We start from the raw sequence: 23,557 nt of genomic DNA, 5'->3' as shown, positions 1-23,557 counted from the left end.
TTAACTATAAACTAACAGTTTGGAAATGATTTATAAGCGCTGTTTTACTGTATACTTGTGATAAAGTGTTACCATTATTTCAAACTGGTCGCATTAAGTGTAATTGTTCCTTTTGTATGTGATGAAGTGATTCTTCTTTTTCAAAAATAACACAAAATAAACAGAGTAAAGATGAATTTGACTGATAGCATTATTATTATTATCAAGATTTCCATAGATATGGCGATATATTGTTATTGTGTGTTATTCTGGCCATGATAATCATGTAGTGATAAATCTGATATGGTGACAGTCCTGGTTCAGGTGAAACACACACCACTTCCCTCTTTTCAGCTGCACACACACATTTTGAGGAAATGCTCACGCTTTTACAAGGGTCTGTTTGCACAAGCATTACAAGACAACTTCATTTACACCAAACATTTGTGCTTTAAAAACCCTCTTCAACGTATCCTGCATCTGTTGTCTGGTTTGGGATAATAATATAGTAAGATGTAAATGTTCCTCTTCAGGGAGACTCCTCACCGCTGCCTTCTACCGCCGGCAGGATCTGACGGCTCAAGCAGGAATCTGTCGCTGAACCACCGGATGGGGCTTACGCCAAAGATATATTGAATACACTATCTACATATTAAAGGGGACATATCATGCTAAATCCACTTTTTTAGCCCTTAAATGCATTTTGTTGTATAATCGGAGTCTTTAGAAGTACAGAAAATTTGAAATTATTCTCTTCAGGTGCTTCGTTGATATCTTTATATTCTGTTTTGGTCATATTTTTCAACCTGTTCCGATTTTTCTGTTATCTATGACGTTTTTTGAACTATTACGTCACAGTATTTGCAGCGGAACTGCCAAATAAGGACATTGACTTTCGGCCCACCACTTCGAGCAATCCGCCATTTTTATTTCTCGCTGCAGTTTTGTAGTCCAAGCTAAAAGATGCAGAAGTTACGAGAGGGTAAGTTAAAATATTCGGTTGTTGGATGTAGTAACTCACACGCTTCATTACACCGTCTAATGTAGATGAACTGCCGCGCTTGTGACAGGGCCATAGACTGTAAAAAATAGGACAGGGCACATGTTTAACTGAAAGAACGAGCAGAGAGAGAGAGAGACCCGGTCGCGTGCGCGCACACACTCTCTCTCTTCGGAGCCAGGCGAAAGTGTAAACAAGACTTCACCGTCTCCAAACTAGACGCTGTCTTGCTCTCTCTCCCTCGCACATATTAATCAAAATAAATCGACACGGTGGTAAAAGGTCGGAAGACCAAAGTTTCATGTGTAAATACAGTAACACACCATTGCGATACATCCATATGAAGACGTTGTTCTACAGGTTCATCGTCTTCATTTTCATCTCGCTCCGGCTCTGACTCTGGCTCGAACATGTAAGGCTGGCTGGACAAGTCTTCCGTTGTTGACATTTTGTTAATAACGTGTGAATAAAACGTTTCTGTGCCGCTAGATAATCGTATCTCTGCTATCAAACTACAAAAATGGCCGAACGGGGTGGAGTTGAACCGAGTGTCACCTCTGCAAACTGGAGAGGGGGCGGGGTATGAAGTGTCTCAATTGTATTTAAAGAGACCGCACCAAAACGAGTTGCTCTCAGACGCACATCAGAAAAGGGGTAGAAAAGGGTCCTGTGGAGCTATAATAATGAGGAATTCAGACCCAAGCATTGCAGTTCCGCTTTATATAGACTACAAATGTATGATTTATATGTAAAAAGGAACGATTTAAAAGCATGATATGTCTCCTTTAATCCTTATTCACTCCGAGTCTTTATGGTGGAGATGATCTTACCCCAGTATCTCCAGTTTACAGTGAGGATTCGCCAGTCCAGCAGAAAACAGCTTCACTCCTGAGTCTCCTAGATTATTCCCAGACAGATACAGTTCTCTCAGGTGTGAGGGGTTTGATCTCAGAGCTGAAGCCAGAGCAGCACAACCTTCATCTGTGACACCACACTCCCCCAACCTGTAGAGAACAATGACACACGACACACATTAAGCCTATATCCAAAGATAAACATGACAATTAAAAAATAAATAACATAATGCTGTCAATATGAAATATATAAAAAAAACTCAGTTCACATTGTTAAAATACATCAGTTAGGATTAGGGGATAGAAGATACAGTATAAAAAACATTATTTCTATGGAAAGACCCCATAAAACATGGAAACCCAACATATGTATGTGTGTGAGTGTGTGTGTGAGTGTGCTTAATGTATTTGTAAACATTTTAAGGAACATGTGTGTGTGTTAGGGCTGGGAGAAAAAAAAATTCACCAAACTATCGCGATTTTTTTGTTTACGATTTTAAAATAGATTTATAGATTTTCCTTATTCCAGAATCGATACTGATACTAACTAAATTGCTTATTTTTGTCCTTGCTTATAGACGAGGTTGACAGAAGTTAGCCACTTTTGTTCCAACAGGGGATGAAATGTGTCGTTATCTATGAGTGTCGTAGGGATGTCCCGACCCGATCCACGTCATCGGTATCGTGCCGATACTGGCCCAGAACGCTAGATCGGAGATCGGAGGGGAGGAAAAAATATGATCCGATACCTATCCAACACAAACCATGGGGAAATCTAGCTTAAACCATCGCCTAAATGCTTGAATATTAGTGCGGCGAGCAGGACGAGGCCGAGGGGCGAGAGAGAGAGAGAGAGAGAGAGAGAGAGAGAGAGAGAGAGAGAGAGAGAGAGAGTGATGACAGTTACAGGAGAAGTCATGCTTCACTTTAGCTCTTAAAATTTAATTTTTTCACCTCTAGAAAGAACCAAACTCGACAAAACTGACATCAAACTGAAGATAAAAACAAAAAGAATCACAGGATAACTGTGAATCAGTAGCGGCTTGTCAATAGAGGGCGCTGGGGCGCCGCCCCCATCAAAATTCCAGAAATATACATGTATACAAAAATTATATAAAAATGAAATAAAAATAAAAAATAAAATAGTTTACTCATACAATGTAAGTAGTAAGAGCCTCAGCATTTAATAAAAACTGGCTTTAATCACTATTTTCTTTATTATGTTTTTCAATAAGTTTCATGCGGTTTCATGTGAGAGGGACGCCGGACAAATGGATGTCTATGGAGTCTTTAAATTTTCGGGCAGCATGTGACCTGAAGCTGGTCTCTAATTGGTTTCTTAAAGATTCTCCTCCGGACGCAGGTCGCTGCGTCCCTGGTGAATCAGAATTGGACACATGTTATTTTATCCAATCTGATTGGTTCTCGTCACCTGCCATTCAAATCAACGCTCTTTGCCACTACTGCGAGTGCGCGGGTGACACCGTCACTCCGACTCCGTCAAAACCTTGCTAGTCTGATCATTTTCGTAGAGAGAATGGCAGAAGTTAAACCAAATTCTGTCATTGATTTACAAATAAAAACCTTTCACAAGGCGTTCGCTGGAAGAAAAAAAACGATAAAGGATCTCCGACCGGACCAACCCGATTTACAGGCCAGTGACAGAGGACGAAGCTAACGCTACACCCGGAGCTTCACCCGCGCTTGTTATGAGAAACGGAGGTGGCTGGCTTTATTTGCTTATTTGTTAACTTATGCTGTTCAATTCATTGCATTTTAATGTTCATGTCATGTATTTGTACTCAATATATAATCTAACTGTACATATCTGTTCTGTTACAGTTAGTAACTGAAGTGTAGATCACATTTGTACAATTATATGAAAAAAAAGATGATTGAAATAAATCATTTGATTTGATCATTTGATTCTAATCATAATGTAACATTATTTGAAAAAACAAAATTTCAGTACAAAAAAACATTTTTATTGTTAGAATTGTGATTTCATAATATTTAGATCCAACTGGAAAATCTTGTGAAAAGATATCTTTCAGTTAGTCAAATAGCATATTGAGAGTGAGGAGTCACGTGCCGATAGGAGCTCTATAACGTTAGCCATCTAGTAGCTAAAATTATCATTTTTTACTTTTAAAACTACATTTTACAAAATATGGGCAAAAAGTTTACACTAAACCATGTAAAATTATCCATGTTATCCCCATGAATGAAAGTTAGAAATATGGGTCTTTTATAAAGTGAATTTTACATAAAATGCTGTTTTTTGTAAAAAGCCTATTTAAATAAATATTTATTTATTTAAAGAAATTTAAAATATATCATAAATCTTCCAAAAACTGCACAAATGTTGAGTAAAAACATTAATAAACAGTGTAAAATTACATTTGTAAAAAAAAATATATATATATTATTCTTTTACAAAATTAAATGTTATTGTCTGGGGACAATAAGATACCCAAAGATAACTAGTGTCGTCCCAAATGAAGATAATCAGAGGGTTAAATACCCCCCCCCCCCCCACACACACACCACCCCACACACACACACAAAAAAAAGCGCCCCCCCCCCCCCCAAAAAAAAAATAATTATCACCAGCCGCCACTGCTGTGAATCAGTTATTTATTTATTTTTCAACAAATTTTCTACACATCTTGAACATCTGCAGCACTCTGAGCACCATAGAAGACAGCAGAACCACAGAGCAGAAATCATCCAACAACATCAATCAACAAACAGGCAAGACACCTTCAACTACATTATTTTCAACACTAGAAAATAATAAGATAAGAAAGAGACAAATAACTTGTTGACTAGAGCTAAGTTAGCAACAGAGCAGTGAGTGACAGCAGTGGCAGTTGAGAATGGAGGGAACAGAGGCAGCCGCGCCCCTCCCCCGAACCATCACATGCCCACAGAAGATAAAGACAGCTAAAGACAAGAAAACATATAAACACAATCTACTCAAGAAAAACCCAGAGACTTTAATGGCTGACTATCTTCAAAAAGGAGACAAGTCCACTATCACTAATCTACTGCTCCACACAGAAAACTGCAATGCTTGGCACACAGGCATCTGCAAATACTACAAGAAATAAATAAAAAAACTCGGCATCTGTAATGGGAGACAAATTCAAATTCATGAAGAAGGAGACACTAGCAAAGCATTTCTGACTGTAAATATATACCACAATGGAACCATAATGTTTCAAGGGAATGAAGCATGTCTCAGCTCTGTCCAGACTAACTTTACCAGCCTCAAAGCACTGGCAGAGAATGAGAAGCAGACAGAGACTACAGGCAGCCATGTTGAGCTCCAGAGATCAGGGGCGGAGCTAGAGGAGGAGGAGGAGCCCACCCTGGACTGTGACACACAGCTGGAGCTGTCCGTCACTCAGATACGGAGCAGTCTGTCCCTACAGGAGGTCGAACTGGTGGAGCTCAGAGAACTGGTGCTCTCGCAGACAACATCCAGCGAGCGCATACAACATCTAGAAAACAAACTTCATCAGCTCACAAGAGAATTTAAAACTAGCGTTGAGGAGCTGAGAGGAGAAATAAAAGATCTGCAGCAGGACAGAGATACCCTAAACAGTGAGCTGAAAAGTGTTAGAGAGGAGCTGATCTTCAGAGAAAGAGAAATGCAAAGTCTGAGAGAGCAGAGAGAAACCGTCATACAGCCCGGCTCGAATGCCACCCAGACACCAGCACAGCCAGCCCTGACGCCTCCTGAGACTCACACGCCAACAGCACGGATGGATGCCCACACACAAGATCGAGAAAGCACACCTAGTCACACCCATGCAGAAATAGTCATATAGACTCTAATGGCAAGTTTATCAATCAAAAACAGCTCTTTCCCAACCACAAATCTTCAAAACTTTGGTGCCCAAACACAGAGAGTGCCCTTCAACAACTCAGCAAAGAAACACTTGGTGATCCCAGTCACATCATCATACATGTGGGAACAAATGACCTGAGGACACAACAGGAACGAGTGGCAGAGTCAGTTACACAAGTGGCAATTAAAGCAACACAGACTTTCCCAACGACAAAAATAATCATCTCCACCATCCTTCCCAGAACCGATCTCCACCCCCGCACTATACAGAGAGTCAGCACAGACATCTCACGTGGATGTGCTGGACTGCCAAACGTTCATCTGGCACATCACCCTACACTGGACATTCACAATCTCCATGACCACGTCCACCTACGTAGAGACAGTGTGAATGTTTTCGCTAAAAATCTTAAAGATGTTGCCCTTGGCCGAACCCCTGGCAGTCCCTCAAAGAGTCAGAGAGAATCCAACAACCCTCAACCAACGAGACGCTTCATCCCAGCCTCAGCACACAGCATCTTCCCGCCGCACCCACCTGAGCCCTGGAGACTCCATCGCCCCGGCCCGCTGTACCCACAGCCTGAACCCCAACGCCCACGCTTCCGGCCTCCACACCCACATCCCATACACGAACATCAGCATCAGCAACGCCAAGACCCGAGGCCACCATACCAGCGGAGGAAACAGCCAGGACCCAGAGAAGCCCCGGCGCTGGATAACAACACCTCGACAGCGCAGAGGTCATCAGCCCCACAGCCAGACGTCCACAGACCCGAGCAGGAGCAGCTGAGCTACGCTGCAGCCCTGAAAGGCCCAAACGACACGCACAGCGCCAGTCTGAGAGAGATCAAGGACATGCTCAACTTGATCTGCACACGGCTGATGGACTAGTCGTGAGTAAAAGACACCAAATTCAACAGATGCACTGATGTGTATGTATGTATATATATATATATGCAGTGCTCGCAAAATCGGCCTGCCCGACGTCCCGGGGCTATTGTGTTTTCCAGTCGGGCTACCAAAATGCATAACCGGCCTGCCCGACGGGCTATCTGAAATAGTGTGCGCTTCAGTCTTGTTATAATCAGATTCAGCGCGTTCTTCTTCAATTCGCAGCGGCGCCGAGCTAGCAGAGGACAAGGTGGTGTGTGTGTGTGTGTGTTTCACCTGAGTCTCATTGGTCTGTCAATGTCAGAATATTTGAGATGACCAGAGAAGAAGAATGACGAGGTACAGACTGAGCAATCACAGCCTGACTGTCGAGACGGGCAGATACAGGCAGAACTGGTGTGTGTTGTGTGTGTGTGTGTGTGTGTGTGTGTGAGATACAGGCAGAGCTGGCTGCCCAGAGAGAGACGCGGTCTGCCCGTACTGTGACCAGGGAGGAGGTGGAGACAGAGCAACACTTTCTCACCAGCTGTCCCAACTATGAGGACATTAGAGGGACTTCCTACACAAAATTTGAAATACTTTGCCCTGACTTCCTAAAATTGAACAACAAAACACAATTCCAACATCTATTAGGTGAAAAAAGAGATTGTATCACACTTGCGGCAAGATACATCGTGAGAGAGAGAGAGAGAGAGAGAGAGAGAGAGAGAGAGAGAGAGAAGAGAGAGAGAGAGAGGAGAGAAAAGAGGAGGAAAACAAACGGTCGTACCGGCGCTCTCCGCAGAAGAAACCGCAGAAACTACTTGTTCCGAGCTATGTGCTCGCACCCGCACTCTCGGTTCTATTCGGGCACTCTCGAACAAGATGTCCGATTTTATTACAACTAAAACACTTAATTGTAATATCAGATGTTGCAAACACTGTATAATCGAACCCATCAATTTTAACTTAAAAATCAAATCAATCTCGTCAGTGCGTTTTTTCAGGACCATGAAAACTTGTCTTCTAAACGAGACTAGATGTTTGACCAGCGGTGACTTACACCCTAAAGGGATTTTTTTAATAGGGGAGACCAACTTTCCATAACGTGATAATTCTTGCATCAGTACTTCGTTCAGTACATGAGTACATCAGTACAGAGTACAGAGAGAGGGGGGGGAGAGGAGGGGGGGGAGAGGGGGGGAGGGGGGGGGAGGGGGGGAGAGGGGGGGGGGGAAGAGAGAGAAAGAGAGAGAGAGAGAGAGAGAGAGAGAGAGAAAGGGGGGGAGAGAGAGAGAGAGAGAAAGAGAGAGAGAGAGAGAGAGAGAGAGAGAGAAGAAAGAGAGAGAGAGAGAGAGAGAGAGAGAGAGAGAGAGAGAGAAAGAGAGAGAGAGAGAAAGAGAGAGAGAGAGAGAGAGAGAAAGGGGGGAGAGAGAGAAAGAGAGAGAGAGAGAGAGAGAGAGAGAGAGAGAGAGAGAAGAAGAGGAGGAAAACAAACCTAACTCATGACAGAAAGATTATATAAAAATTGAGCGTCAGCGTCAGTTCTGGCAGGCCAGGTAGTCAAGACGCTGCTAATGCTGTTTGCTAACAACACTGTCCCGTCAGCTGATCTGCTCCAGGCTGAGCTGCATTAGCTCGTTAACTCCCCTCGCTGCTCAATGGCCAAAGCTCAAACAAGGCGCCCTATTTAAAGCACATTCAGTTGCTCATACATGCTTGCTGCTCGCTTCTGCTGATCTGTACGCTGGTAAAAAGCTGTTTAATTCCTTCATCTAGCTTGTTTCTCAGAAGGTGGCTTAGTCATCTCTTCATAGCGCTTACACTGTAGACTGTCAAAACAGTTCAAAGACAGATAATTCTAGGTAACAGCATGTTTTAGCTATTGTGGTCTTGAATAGTCATTTCAGTAATTAATTAATAATTTTTACCATAATATAATTGCTAAATTAGGGTGGCTCAGACGACACCGTTCGAGACACTCAATTTCTGTTTTGGGGGGAATAGCTCATCTAGTCAAAATAATGTGAGAGCCCTTATGCTGCGGCTGCTATCTCCTCATACTGTGCTGTCCCCTGACTCTGCTAATTCATGATGGTCAGGACTCATCTGATTATAACATATTGCAAATTATCCATGTATATTTGTAGATTACTAAGCATATAAATTGTTAAAATAAAATCATCCTCTGTATCTCAGAGGATTGCCAGGTGTGGTTTTGTTTGGGGGGATATTTTAGCTCTCACAGTCCTAAACTGTGTGAGCGTTCCCTAATGCTGCTGCTGCTGCTGTCCTCTGACTCTCTGCTATTTCATGGTGCTCATGAAAGGTCAGAGGACTCCCTGAACAGAGCCATACCGCCAAATTCAATTCAGGAACATCAACCTGTTTTGCAATCTATTCAATATAAATTCTTTTATTTTTATTGTTTGTGTTCTTGACTTAATGGACCTGACAGAACTGATATAATGGAATGCGTTTAATACTGTATTTTCCTTAAATGTATTAACTTTTAAATTAAATTAAAATGAATATATAAAGAAGTATAAATATAAATGTTTATATACAATAAAAATGCATATATTTAAAAATAAATTTCTCACACAAATATCATAAAAACGGTTAAGTAGATCACAAATCAGGTCAGATAGGTGGAGGGTTTAAAAGCTGAAGTGTGACACTCATATTATTTGTTAAACCATTAATTTATAATGTTTAAGTAAGAAATGTTATAATGTTTTAACAGTGATGCTTGTTCTCAGTGTTACTTACCGAGCTGATCTAGTTGCTGTAACCACAGGCATCAGCTTCTGGAGAACTTCATCTCCTGTGTTCTGTGTGTCACTATTGTAAAATAAAAAATAAAAAAAGTTAATTATTAATGCTAATAATAATAATAATGTTAATGTTAATAATAATAATAATTACTATCATAAGTAAATAATACATTACATTCCTTACTAAATACCCTCAAATATTTTTTAATTAAACACTGCTTTAAAAAGGACATGTGAAAAAGTTGTTTTAGTATCTATAACTGTAGAAGCTGCTAATCGTATTCAGCCAAGACAGATTTGTGTTTTCTTTATCTTGTCAGTGTTGCAGTGGCCGGTCTATTAGTCTGCATTTACACTACAACACTATTTTAACATGTCAGGATTGTTTGTCCATTAACAATGCTTTTGTGTTATCACCATGGAGACATTTAACTCCCGAATGGGCTCAAGAAAAAAAGTATTTGTGTTCCTGCATCAACAAATTATTCGCAGAAATTTTAAGCACACGGATTTGCTGGTTGTTTCTTGTTTATTTACCTACTTGTTTAACTTGCTACTTGTTTTATCACGGGAAATGAAGCGCACGAAATGTGAATCATTGTCCATCATTTTGCGAGCAACTGGTGAAAAAGAAAAATGGCACAAAATTTAAAATATTTCCATTTTAAACCATGAAGGCGAGCCATTATATATTATATCACACAGCCATGTGCAAACTTTGTGTGAGAGTTATGTCGGTGAAGAAGTCTCAGACGCCAGTCAATTATTCACTACAGAAACTGACAGTAAAAACTAACAGAGCTTTTGGCATCTGACGCTGCATTAACGGCGCATATTCTCCATGAGACGATGAGAGATTAATCTCATTTATTTTCTTAATGCGTATTTTTATGAATCAATATGTATTTTGTGTTAAACAAGTTGTTTTTGAAATGAGAAGTAAGTTAATCTAATCTTTTATCCTCACAGTGCGTCAGTTATGCGGTGATGTGCTATGAAATTATTGTGGGACAAATTAATTGTAATATTAATGAAGTTACTCGGGTCCTTCTGAGGCTTGTAGACTCGAGTCCTCAGCATTAAACACTAGAATGAGACGCTCTAGTAAGTGTGCATGGCTACGCCACACATGTTCCCGCCCCACGGTCACGCCACAAAAATACTAGTAAAACTTAATTTAGGAAAAATACTTTCTATTAAATATCTTTATATTAACTGGCTTTTTTATGAATGCAATACAGTGAATGACAGCCGTCTGTGTCTCCAGTGGATTACATTTAACATTTAACTCCTCATTACATTTAACATTTAACATTAACTCTATATTGTCAGTTTAGTGTTCAGTGATTCATTTACACAGAAACAAAAGATAACATGTATGCCTTCATCTCCGAATACATAATTTGTGTCTTACATTTTATAATGAACTCAGATAAACTCAGTGCCGACTCGTTTTCCATCAGTTCTTTTACATTAATTGGAAAGTGTGCAAAGGATTGTGGGAGATTGAAGAACACGAAGGAGACACTTGATATATCCTTCAAAATGAGCAGAATTAAAAACACTAATGAAGTCTGTCTTCAAAAGATCCTTCAAACTGAGACGGCCTTCAGAGGCGCTTGATGACGAGGCAGTCGAGATATGCAGCATTACTAGGACACAGCCACGGTTTGAGAAACACCCGCAAATTATGCACAATATCCCAGAAATCAATCTGTGCCCCGTGATTTAAACACCTCTGACCTCTGAGTTTCTCTTGATTGCACTCAGTGTTACTTACCGATCATTTCTGTATCCAATTAAGCTCCTCAGGTCAAACCTCTGCAGTGTCTTCTCTGAGGACAACAACACAAACACTAAAGCTGACCACTGAGACGAGGAGAGTTTCACAGCACGTAATCCTCCAAAGCTCATATGAGGTTTAGCTTTGTTCACTAGAGAAAGATCACCCAGTTCATTCAGACAGTGAAACAGATTGATGTATTTATCTGGAGAGGGATTCTCACTGATCTTCTCTTTAATATAGTCAACTGTTTCCTCATTGTTGTGAGAGCTGTTTGCTGTCTGTGTCTTTAGTTCTTGTAAGAGACTCTGATTAGACTCCACTGACAGACCCAGAAGGAAACGAAGGAAAAGGTCCAGATGCCCATTTTTACTGTCTAAAGCCTCATCCACCGCTCTCTGATGGAGATCCAATAGGGAAACTGTGTCTTCATTAGTTGGTTTGGTAATCTGGTCAAACACATTGATGTTATTGTTGATAAAGGAGAGATGCATATATAGAGCTGCTAGATGTTCCTGAATGCTCAGATGAACAAAGCAGAAGACTTTCCCCTGATACAAGCCCAACTCCTCTCTGAAGATCTGAGTGCACAATCCTGAGTAAACTGATGCTTCTGTCTCATCAATGCCACACTCGCTCAGGTCTTCCTCATAGAAGATCAGGTTGCCTTTCACAAGCTGCCGATAAGCCAGTTTCCCCAGTTTGACAATCATGTCTTCATCTTTCACTTTCTTCTCATAGTCCTTCTCATGTTTGATGTTGGTCTGAATGAGCAGGAAGTGTGTGTACATTTGAGTGAGAGTCTTGGGAATCTCTCCTCTCTCTGCTTCACTCAACATCTCCTCTAGAACAGTGGCTGAGATCCAGCAGAACACTGGGATGTGGCACATAATAAAGAGGCTCCTTGAGGACTTCAGGTGTGAGATGATCCTGTCGGCCAGACTCTGATCACTGATTCTCTTCCTGAAGTATTCCTCCTTCTGTGTGTCACTGAAGCCTCGTACCTCTGTCACTCGATGGACACACTCAGAGGGGACGAGATCCGCTGCTGCTGGTCTGGAGGTGATCCAGATGAGAGACGAGGGAAGCAGATTCCCCACAATGAGGTTCGTCAGCAGCTCGTCCACTGAGGCTGATTCAGTCACATCACACAACCTCACATCGCTCTGAAAATCCAGAGACAGACGACACTCATCCAGACCATCAAAGATGAACAACACTTTATACTCATCACTGGATATGTCCATTTCTCTTGTTTCAGGGAAAAAGACATGAAGAAGATCTGAAAGACTGAGTGTTTTGTCCTTCATCAAGTTGAGCTCTCTGAAAGCAAGTGGAAATATGAGCTGGACGTCCTGATTCTCTTTCCCTTCAGCCCAGTCCAGGATGAGCTTCTGCACAGAGACTGTTTTCCCAATGCCAGCGACTCCCTTTGTCAGCACAGTTCTGATGGGTTTGTCTTGTCCAGGTAAAGGTCTAAAGATGTCACTGCATTTGATCGGTGTGTCCTCTGTTTCTGCTCTCCTGGACTGTGTCTCAATCTGTCTCACCTCATGCTCATTATTGATCTCTCCACTTCCACTCTCTGTGATGTAGAGCTCTGTGTAGATCTCGTTCAGGAGTGTTGGGTTTCCCTGCTTTGATATTCCCTCATACAAACACTCAAACTTCTGTCTCAGATTTGATCTCAATGTGTTGAGGACTTCAGCAGGTTTAGAGTCACGGCTGTAAGATTAAAATACCACATTATTACACAAGTTGGAGAAGTAAATAACCACAAATTACAACATTTTTTTATATATATTTGCTGTATTATGGGACACAGAACATCAATAGATTTCTGAAATGTTTCAATCATGTGTTTGAGTGATGTGTGATGAGAAGTGCAACACCTAAAATTAAACAACAAAAACAAAAGTCCTGCATTTTACCTGAAACCAGGACACATGCTTTCATTAAAGTCTTGTGGTTGAATCACAGGCTTGGACACAGTTTTGTTTTTAACTGGTCTGGATGGAAGATTTGACCTTAAATCAGAATGAAGAGGGTAAAGAATCAGACACACTGATATTGATGTAATTGTGTCATTAACTGAGTAACAGACCAACAGCTTTTACAGTGTGTGACTGTATTAACAATACAATACATAGAGCTTTACACAAGAGCACAATGATCATCATTAATAGACTGATACTTGCAGGATTTGAACTTAGAATTATTTGATTCAAATTCAGATCATTAAACTGCTGTATATTAAGTATAACTTTTATAGCAATGATATACCTGAGATCAGGCCGTTTGTCTCCACTCTCAAACGTTATTAGCTGATCCATAGAGACGTTACTCTTCATAGACACACAGCTGGACTCTGGGTTTGAGCTCTTCTGCTGGACTGAACTGGTTTCAAAACTAAGTAAAATAAAAAGCATACAGACTTATAAATGTTGTGCACTTTTACTGGAAACTTCTGTCTTAGGAAAGACCAGGGAGTGTTGTGCATTTTAATATAATAGAAATACCAGCTGACAGGGCTCTCTTTATGTTTAACATGTATCTACTGTACCTAATATTTATCCAAAGGAATCGATACTGAATCAAGATCGGAATCAAATCACAAGAATTGAATTGAATTGAAATTGTGAAATTTGTGTCAAGCAATAATAAAAACAGTAGCATACCAGTCATTGTACCATGTAGCATTGTGTTGTCACTAAACTAGGGCTGGGGTAAACGATTATTAATGAAACGATTAGTCTGGCGATTATTTTATCGATTAGTCGACTAATCTAACGACTAATTGGAATTAATTATCCTGTCTGTTATTCGCATATCTCTCGAACCGTTAGTCCGATGGATTTCAGATGTCTTGCTACGGGCACGAGTCAAGATTTTGATTTTCAAAGATTTATTATAAAAACGGATAAATTTTTCCCAATAATGCAATAAATTCATGACACTTTTTTTTTTTCAAAATGCAATTAATCCATTGAATCAATATAAAAGTTATTTTTCATATGGAAACTGTTGAAAATACACAACAAAGTAAGTTGATCCACATATGACAGCCTCTGAACTCGGTCAATACTAATCTTATCCTACAGGCTCGTACTGGACTAAACATAGCCTACATTCAATCAGCCATCGCTAAGAAATACCTCCTTAACTTTTTTGACGGCGATCAGCTGTAAAATGGCTTGGTCCTACTCGGTTTTCGTTAACTTTGAGTACAATAATTGAAAGTTTTTTAAAAGATCCCCTGGGGTTAACGTGTCAGCGTGATAGAAGTTTGATGCTGTCGTGTGAGAACAAGCAACAGTCGGCATTTCTCTTCCTCCCGCGTGCCTCATCTTCTTAATCTCCTCATGTACCGGTAAATGATTAGATTTCGATGGCGTACATTTCTTCCCAACGGCAGAAACCACCACAGGTTCATCAATGCCGTCAAATGTATTACTTTTGTTTGTTTGTTGATCAAAAAGTACAAAGTAGATGAGGAAAACTAGGATGCCGGGCGTATTCAAAGAGCCGCCGTTACTGTTTACAATGTGTGGAATGATGCGCTGTGATTGGTTGAGCGGATTTAGCTGCAGAAAGGAGACTGGCGTTTGTAGCGGTTTGGAAAGAAAGGGAGAAAACATGACAGAATAACACGGCGGATATCACATTTCAAGTAAGATTAAAAATTGACTCTTCAACCCGACCCTATACAATGCTGATTTTTGCGGGAACTCATTTTTTAAAAAAACGTTGTTTATCGCGTTTTGGAACCAAACTCTTCATTTTATTCACGGCCAATGACTTATTGGCTAATTTAATTCATTCTGCAATGTTTCGGTCTCCCACGTGTGTGTGGTGAGCTGTACCTCCGGAAACCGTGCAAAAAAATAATAATAAATAAATAAATAAAGAAGTGTTGACGCAAAAAATATGACGTCGACGTAATTTTGACGTTGAATCGTCGACGTCATCGATGCGCCGCTACAGCACTACACTAAACTTAATAAAATTATGTTTAGTTACCAAATGTTTTTAACTTATTGTGATGCAAGTTTTTTTTTTTTTTTACATCCCCCCCCAATCCACCCATTTTATGTAATGTTACATTTTCACTGTTTACAAAGACAGGGCCTGCCATCTTGCCTTTTTGGCTTGTTGGAAAATCCAGATCAAATCCCAGAAGGGAAAACCAAAACAAAATAAAGTTAAGATAAATAAGGATTAATCGCACTTTCCATGTAATCGCACTTAAATCAAGAAATCGCGATTTTAAAATCGCAAAGGCTGCGATTATGTTTTATGCGCAGTTTGTCATTGATGTACGGCTCTGTAAACGCTGCTCCATCTGAAAGCACTGCGAGTTTGAGTCACTTATAATGTGCATTTGAAAAAACAACACACGTCAAACATCTTTCCAAACATGAGAAGCATTTATGAACCTCGTGTCCAACAACAGACAACATTTAATAACATGCATTTACTCCAAACTCACTTCATAACGACAGTTGAGCTCCACCTTCTGTGAGATGATGAGCTTCTGACACAGAATAAGGCAGTCGTGTGTTTATAAGTCATGTTTAATCAAAGCGTTTCAGTCTTCTGTTTATTCAGCCACAGCGAGAGGGATTTCCTGGAATGATGCGCATTATTGTACTTCTGCGGCGGGGCATATTTATCGTGTTTGCATGAGAGCGCCCTCTGGTGTTCAAATGGGGCAGTATTTACTACCGATCAGCCGCTGCACTGACAAGCTGCATATAAAATAATCACAGCCTTTGCCAAATCGCGTGCGGTTTTATTGCGATTAACCGTTCAGCCCTAGTTATAAGTGACTCAAACTCGCAGTGCTTTCAGATGGAGCAGCGTTTACAGAGCCTTTCATCAATGACAAGCTGCACATAAAAAAATAAATCACAATAAGCCAACTCGATTTAAGCTTTCAACAAATCTGAACAAGCAGTTCGAAAAATCCACTCAATTTTACACCTACTCCATTATATAAAGGTGGAAAAAAATCTCGACTTACAGCTCTTCTGCTGGACTGAACTGGTTTTCAAACTAAATAAAATAAAAAGCAGACAGAATTATAAATGTTCTGCACTTTTACTGGAAACTTCTGTTTTAGGAAAGACCAGGGACTGTTGTAAAACTTTTGTTTTAACATCTGTAACTCAGTGTGTTTTGCACTGTGTTTCAAACTTTGATTACAACTCTGAGAAATTAACTTACTGGTTAGCAAATGTTAAGCATGATTCAAAAAATTTACTAAAGCGACAGAGAAAACCGGTAATATTAGAAATTATGAATTCAAAACAGACAAACAAATTGAAAACAACTATAGAATTATAGGATGATTCAACTCAGGTGAACATCAATCACGATCACATGACTCTTCTCAACGGCTTCTCAACACTGATATTTTTCTGTGATGTAACACAATATTTAACAGTGTTTGTTGAGAGTACCTGCATCCTGGAGAAACATCTCCGTCTCTGGATCCTTGTGAGTCAGCCATGATGAAGCTGCAGGAGAATCTGATGAGTTTGTTCTCCTCGCTGACTCTGAATGAAGAAACATTCACACACTAAATGGAACATGTTCAGTCGGGTAAAAATAAAAAATAAAATCCCGACCCACCAAACACAAAAGTCCTCCAGCTTTAATGCCAAAAAGATACATGGAAATTCCTTCTTAAACGTTAATAAAAAAACTTTGATACTGTTTTTTCCCGTGTCGTATTCGTATTTATCCTGCTCAAAATGGCGGCAAGAAGACTTGCATCAGAGAATGTCTAATAGGAAGAGAATTGGCACTCTCTGGTTACTTCCGGTTTCTGGACTGGCTGCAGTAACACGTCTCTGTCCATGCGGGGGCGCTCGCAGGCGAGTGCAAAATGAATGGAGGTCTATGGCGCTATACCCCTCAAAATCCACTTTTCTCAGGATATAATTTTGTGTCTAGTAATTTGAATGTTGTATTCGAAAGGAGATGCAAAGAAATTACACATTGCTGGGTGTTTTAGATATTTTAGAGTCACTTATTTGCTTTAAAAAGTCTTTTAAAGTGTCAATGACGTCATACACATCGTACGACCAGAGATACAGCTTTACGGCAATCCTTCAGTCACTTTGGTGCTTTCGCGCTCTGCACTTTCTTTTCTCTCGAGGCATCGACAACACAGCTGACACAGGTAAACACACAACACATCTGACACAGGCAAACACACGTGCTAGAAGAGTTTTTGTTTTGTTTGTTTCTGGTCCCGCTTCGGATGCCACGATGCCATCAAGCGGTATCTCTGGTCGTAATCAGTCCTTCACTGACCAATCAGCGTTCATTAGCAGAATGCTAGCGTGTTATGGGCAACAACAACTCAACCTGTAAGAAATCGAAAGGACATAAGTACTCGTTCATTCAACTTTCGACCTATAACCCATGTTGAACTTGCAAAACCTACTATCAAATCTGAGATTTCTCAACGGCAATCGGGTGAAAGAGACAAATTTAGCTGTCTAGCCCCATAGACTCCCATTCATTCTGCCCTCATGGGTGATCGCCCCCAGTGGAACTCTGGTGGAACTACAACCAAAATTCGGTACAATAGGACTTAATAGGGAAGTGCCAGGGCTCTCCGTAGACGGGCTCTGCTTACATTCACTTTATGTGTGTGACGGAGAGAGAGAGAGACGCGCGTTTACGAGAGCACCACGACAGACACGGATCCAATAAAAAAAAACGTTTTTGTTGGCGTTTGTCTGTTAAACTTCGTTGATAACGATTTCGATTGAAACGTTGATAAACACTTTGATGCTGTTTTTTTCCGTGTCGTATTCATATTTTTCATGCTCAAAATGGCGACAGGAGAATTACTTTCACTTTCTATGAGTGACGAGAGAGAGAGAGAGAGAGAGAGAGAGAGAGAGAGAGAGAGGTGAACATAGACGCACGTTCACAACAGCACCACGAAGTATATGGCAAGCCAAGTGGCTCAGAATTACGCTATAGATTAATCACGTTTACAGCCAAACGCCGTCAAATACAGCGTTTTAAACCACATTTGACGGCGCATAATACGCCGTTGTAATTACAAACGCCATGGAAAGCGCCGCTTTTTACGCCGTTCATCTCGCCATATGACGCCGTAAAAAACGCCGTTTTGGTTGCACAGAGCGTGCGTTATTTTACGGCGTTTTGCTTATAGTATAATGAGACACGCCCACTGATTTCCACAGCCAGTAAGTTTGAACTGTTCTCTCCCAATCAATGATGAACTGAGTCAGACCAGACGAATTCAGCACGGATCATTTAATCCAATTCTTAAGCTCAAAAGGAGTTATTAAACAAGGAAAAGAATCAAGGTCGCATTGGCTTATCTCGGCACATTTCCATCTAAGTGCAGAATAACACAAAATATCGATATAACCGATAGAATGCCCTATGAATTTGTGTGTTTTAAATATTTGAAAAATATAAGACGAATGTATTTTTTGCCATTTCTAAAAAATGTGGCAGGTTTGGTAGGCCTACAGCCTAAGCTTCTCCTTCCAGAATTAAATAGTGTTCCGATAGTAGGCTAGTGTTTTACCAGAGGCCGTGGTTTTACTTAAATTCGTGTTTTATTCATATTACTTTATATTCATTAAATAACATTATTACATTTCGTTATATACAATATATTTTTGTAAAATGAAGATTAAAAGATTTTTCCCTTTCGATCGTCCAGTTCATAGTGAAATAAAACGGGAAAAAAAACATTTGTGGGTATAGAAGTTCAGTACAAAGTACAAAGCCGTTTTTTAAATACGAATTTTGAAATAATTTCCGTCATTTTAAAAGATAAAACATAAGGGAGCAAACTCAGCAAAGGACAATAAATAAATAAAAATAACATCATTGTTATTTCTTTCCCACATTTGAGTCATTATTCTTAAAATAAATGTATATTATGCTTGCAACAATAGCTGTAGGTTAATTGGCCTGGATGAGTGTGATTGGCCTAATATTGTGTCCCAGACCGCCATTAAATAATTCGTGAATATCTGTAAATATTCGTGGCTTGAAAGAGTTGGAAAATTGACAGTTCTGTCGATGTTTTGCCCAGGCAATTAGTTAAGTAAAACTAAAACTATTAAAAACATTAAGGCCTATGCTAATCGAAATAAACCTGAATTAAAGGAAAATATAACTATTAGTTGAAAAACTTAAACTAAACGGAATTAGAAATGTTTTCTTTTATCAACAAACTGGATTCATTTCGGGGGGTTTTCCCCCGACCTTCAACCGACGCGATCATTCTCCATTCATTAGCCGACAAGATTATGTTAAATTAAAATTAAATTAAATTAGAATGAACAAGTGTCTGTGACTGTGACCCATTAAAAATACCCAAACATTTATTTATTTTTTCCAGGGGTTTAGTTTTAGCCTGCATGTAAAATAGCAGCAACAGAATAGGGGGATTCATCGTCGTATTCACCTGTAGCGCTTCTGTGAAGGGAGAAAAAAAAAACAGGATAAAATCCATAACTCTATACTCTATCCATAATTCTGATACAGTGTTTCTCAACTGGTTTTGCTTCAAGATCTTTTCTCCCCCCTTTTAAAATGTGAAAATCCTATTAATTTTGCTTTATTGATTTGAATGTTCTTTAATATTTTCTTTAAATTCAGTTTATTATTTAGCTTGGATTGTTTTAATCCATAACTTTCTTTAATTTCAGTTTATTTAACTTGGATTATTTTAATCCATAAAATTAATAACTCTTTAGGAGCATACTATAATGATCCGTGCTGAATTCGTCTGGTCTGACTCAGTTCATCATTGATTGGGAGAGAACAGTTCAAACTTACTGGCTGTGGAAATCAGTGGGCGTGTCTCATTATACTATAAGCAAAACGCCGTAAAATAACGCACGCTCTGTGCAACCAAAACGGCGTTTTTTACGGCGTCATATGGCGAGATGAACTGCGTAAAAAGCAGCGCTTTCCATGCACACTAAAACGCCGTCAAATACGGCGTCATTGACGTATTTTGCGCGTATTTTGCGCCGTCAAATGCGGTTTAAAACGTCGTATTTGACGGCGTTTGGCTGTAAGCGCGATTAATCTATAGCGTAATTCTGAGCCACTTAGCTTGCCATAGAGAGCAGGCGTTGTTGCGTGAACGCGCGTTGAAGATATTGTAAATAAAGTGGTGAATTATGTAAAATTGTGGAACAATCACAAATGTGGAACAATGCAATGTGACATAAACCAGAACCATACTGTAAAAACATCTCTAATTTATTTTTCCAGCTCTATCTTTATTACACTTTGGACCCCTTTCAATTTAATTACTGAAATGGTCAAAACTCATTGAGAGGAAAGGACAGAAATGATTGCGACACAATAAATAATGAATAATAAATGAATAATTTATACTATTATGAGTCAATATTCATTAGGAAGAGGAGGATCGCAGATGATGTTGTGAGTTTTATAGAATTTCTGAGATATTACAAAGTTGTTAATATTAATACAAAGTTGTTAAAATAATTCTTCAAGGCACACAACTGTACAATTCACACAATATTAAGACTGGATAAGGGGATGTGTGTATACAGGACAGATGCAGTGAGTTTATAGTTTCAGAACTAAGCGGCAACCTCCCGGTCTCTCTCTTGAATCCAACATGGAACTTGAAAGTGACTTAAGGCCCTTTCACACCGGATGCGTAACGAAAAAGCGAATAGTTTGTGTGAGAATAGTTCGCGTCAAAACCATTCACATCAGCAGCGACATGAATTTGCGACGCCTGTGACGTCCAGAGCTTCAACATTCCAAAACTTTCGCGCCGACAGCTGAGAAAAGCTGCGTCTTCAACTAAACAGTGCGTTTTGTAATGTCAATACACATTACATGTAACACACAGTAACAAGTTAAAATCATTCAACTAGAAACTGTAGATATCACACAAAGAATGTATAGTATACTAAAAGCAGCCCTAAATAGTCTCACTACATTTTGTTACATGTTCAAAGTAAACACGGTCTCTGTCTCTATCTTTGACGATAATAGTGCTAGCTTTCTCTCCCAAATGTAGTTTAGCCTGCTAGCCTACACAGCGCAGGACTATACAACGACTAAAACTATCACACAACATACTCACAATCGTGATAACCGAGTTGGTTGGCAATGCTACGCCACACATTGTCTTTCAAATCGTTGTCCTTGTAGTATGTGATTGGCTGAAGCCTTTTCTGTCGTCGCAAAAGTAAAAAAAAATCGACATTGAAGCGAAAAAAATAAAAGTCATTTTTTCGCCCGCAGCGCATTCGCGTTCGGTGTGGAAGCAATCATTACACAAACAGCTGATCAAAAAATAAAACTATCGCACAAATTATTCGTGCGTCAAAATCGCGTCCAGTGTGAAAGGACCTTTAAACTGCAATTCATCGACTGTCCACTAGAGACAGGCTGCAAAAGAGAGTCAATCCCATAGAAACCCATGTTAATATACCCAACTTTACAGCAGAAAAACATGTTTACAGCCTGTTACAAAAAGTGGTTTTGGTCTATATAGCTAATTTTGCCCTTCCTGACAACTGTGAGGGGGGTGGATTTTTTTATAACTCATCTGTTTAAAGGCACAGTGTGTAATTTCTAGTGGCATCTAGTGGTGAGGTTGCGAAATGCAACCAACAGAAGTTATGGTGGCCGTCAGGAAGTGATGTCGTCGTCTGAGACAGCAGAGAGTAGCCAGTAAAGCAATGAGGTTTCTTTACAAAGATAAATTAAGAAATTATATTTGGTTAATTATTCAGTAAAATTATGTTATTGTGAATATTTTTGTTACTTGTTCATCATTGTGTCAGTGTTTTATTCGCTGACTTTAGCTTTAGCTTCTTTGCATGAAGAACAACAACGCACTCCGTAGAGCAGTTTGTCCGTTTAGGGCTCCTGTAGAAACATGGCGGCGTAAGGAGACCTGCGGTGTACATACAGTAGAAATGGCTCATTCTAAGGTAATAAAAACATAACAGTTCATTATGTAAGGTCTTTATACACCACTGAAAACATACTTATACATATTATATTGCATTTTTGTCAGCAGATCCTCCTATATTACACAATGCACCTTTAAATTATATTAAGCCATAAAGTTCAGCATAATTAAGGGCATGGCCACTTGAGTGACAGGTGGATTGCCGCTGATGTCACTACTAGCCGTTTGTCTGCTGTCTGTTAGCATCACGTCACCTCAGCTAATCCCCCTATTTTCGTTTATCCGGGAGTGACGCGCTGCCAAGATGGCGATGGCCGGCTCCGCCCACTTTGGGCTTCAGAAATGCTCTTCAGACCCTACGAGTGACGTCACGGACACTACACCCATGTTTTTTTTTTACAGTCTATGGTGTAAACAGGACACATGCAGTGAGTTTATATCAACACAGATCCGATACGAGCATCACAGATCATTCTGATATTAAAAAGATGAAACCTGACAAACGCTTTCATAAACGTGGCTTTTGGTGAGAGCAACACCAGTGTTTCCCCTACAATGTATTGCGCTGCTGCAAAATCTTCACATGATCAATAATATCACGACATTCACTTACACACATTGCCATAAGCAGGGGTGCAAACACATGTATGGTCAAAAAAGAGAGAGGTAATCGAAGCCCTCGTCCCGCGGCAAATATCCAGATACTACATTGCCACCATCCCCAACCCACCCCTATAGGCACATAGAGTCAAATGAAATTTAGAAAAACTATCTTGCACTTCTTCTTCTTGCTTTACTGCTACTTCCTGAAAACAATTTCACCTGATGATTTGAATAGCTCTTTTTGTAAAGAATTAATAATTCTAGGATGATTGGGGTAATTGTGTAGGGTAGGCCTAGTGCATTTGCATAGAAACTAATAAACAAAATACAAATATAAATACAATAAAACACAAATACACGAGAAATAAAGCAGTGCTTTATGTTTTTCAGGTAAATTAACTGTATTAAGTATTAATACAGTTTATCTTTTGACAAAACGTGATTTTTCTCTTTCTCTTTTGTTGTTTGATTAACTTTGGTGACACAAACAGCTGCAGGTATATTGGGTGCTGTCCCTTTAAGACGAATGCACGTATCTAATACCGGTAATGACACGCATCCGTTTTATTTTGACTGCGTTTACAGGGAAACTCGTTGAGACGGACACTGGCTTATTTTTTCGTGCACATGTCTGTTCAAACACAAATAGATAAGAAAGAAAAGGGAATTCGGTGTTCACGAACTTCACGTGCTGTCTGCGACTGCGTGGCTCTGTGCGCCGACAGACCATCTACATTTGGATGTTAAACATAATATATATAGCCTGATACAGCAAAGACAACGTCGGCAGTATTGACGGCAAAATAGGCTACAGAATATTTCGTTCTGTAGGCCTATTGACAGGGGCAATATTT

The 23,557-nt window shown here is 39.8% G+C and overlaps 3 protein-coding genes across 9 annotated transcripts in view; 1 reads left to right on the top strand and 2 right to left on the bottom strand.

Moving 5' to 3' along the window:
- The window catches only part of LOC311091343 (uncharacterized protein), a 530,654-nt gene that overhangs the window by 149,784 nt on the left and 357,313 nt on the right, over positions 1–23,557 (bottom strand). For 6 of the 7 annotated variants that reach the window (XR_014608051.1, XR_014608053.1, XR_014608054.1 and 3 more), the window contains one exon: positions 1,810–1,983. The exons of the other annotated variant lie outside the window; for it this stretch is intronic. Coding sequence is in view for 3 of the 6 variants with exons in the window: in XM_084127242.1 (XP_083983368.1) it covers positions 1,810–1,983 (174 nt within the window). In the remaining 3 variants the exon portion in view is untranslated. The remainder of the gene's footprint in view (positions 1–1,809; positions 1,984–23,557) is intronic. 7 annotated transcript variants of the gene reach the window in all.
- Positions 1–23,557, top strand: part of LOC311091398 (uncharacterized protein) — a 171,044-nt gene that overhangs the window by 25,465 nt on the left and 122,022 nt on the right. The gene's annotated exons all lie outside the window — the stretch shown is intronic.
- Positions 14,007–23,557, bottom strand: part of LOC311091399 (uncharacterized protein) — a 116,571-nt gene continuing 107,020 nt past the window's right edge. The window contains exons 4-5 of the mRNA XM_084127352.1: positions 16,015–16,152; positions 14,007–15,443 (exon numbers count right to left, since the gene is read on the bottom strand). The gene's annotated coding sequence lies outside the window, so the exon portion shown is untranslated. The remainder of the gene's footprint in view (positions 15,444–16,014; positions 16,153–23,557) is intronic.

This window comes from Abramis brama (assembly GCF_963993115.1).
Source record: "Abramis brama genome assembly, chromosome: 10".
Taxonomy (NCBI): domain Eukaryota; kingdom Metazoa; phylum Chordata; class Actinopteri; order Cypriniformes; family Leuciscidae; genus Abramis; species Abramis brama.
The sequence above is the reverse complement of the archived record's forward strand: the minus strand, read 5'-3'. Positions and strand labels throughout refer to the sequence as shown.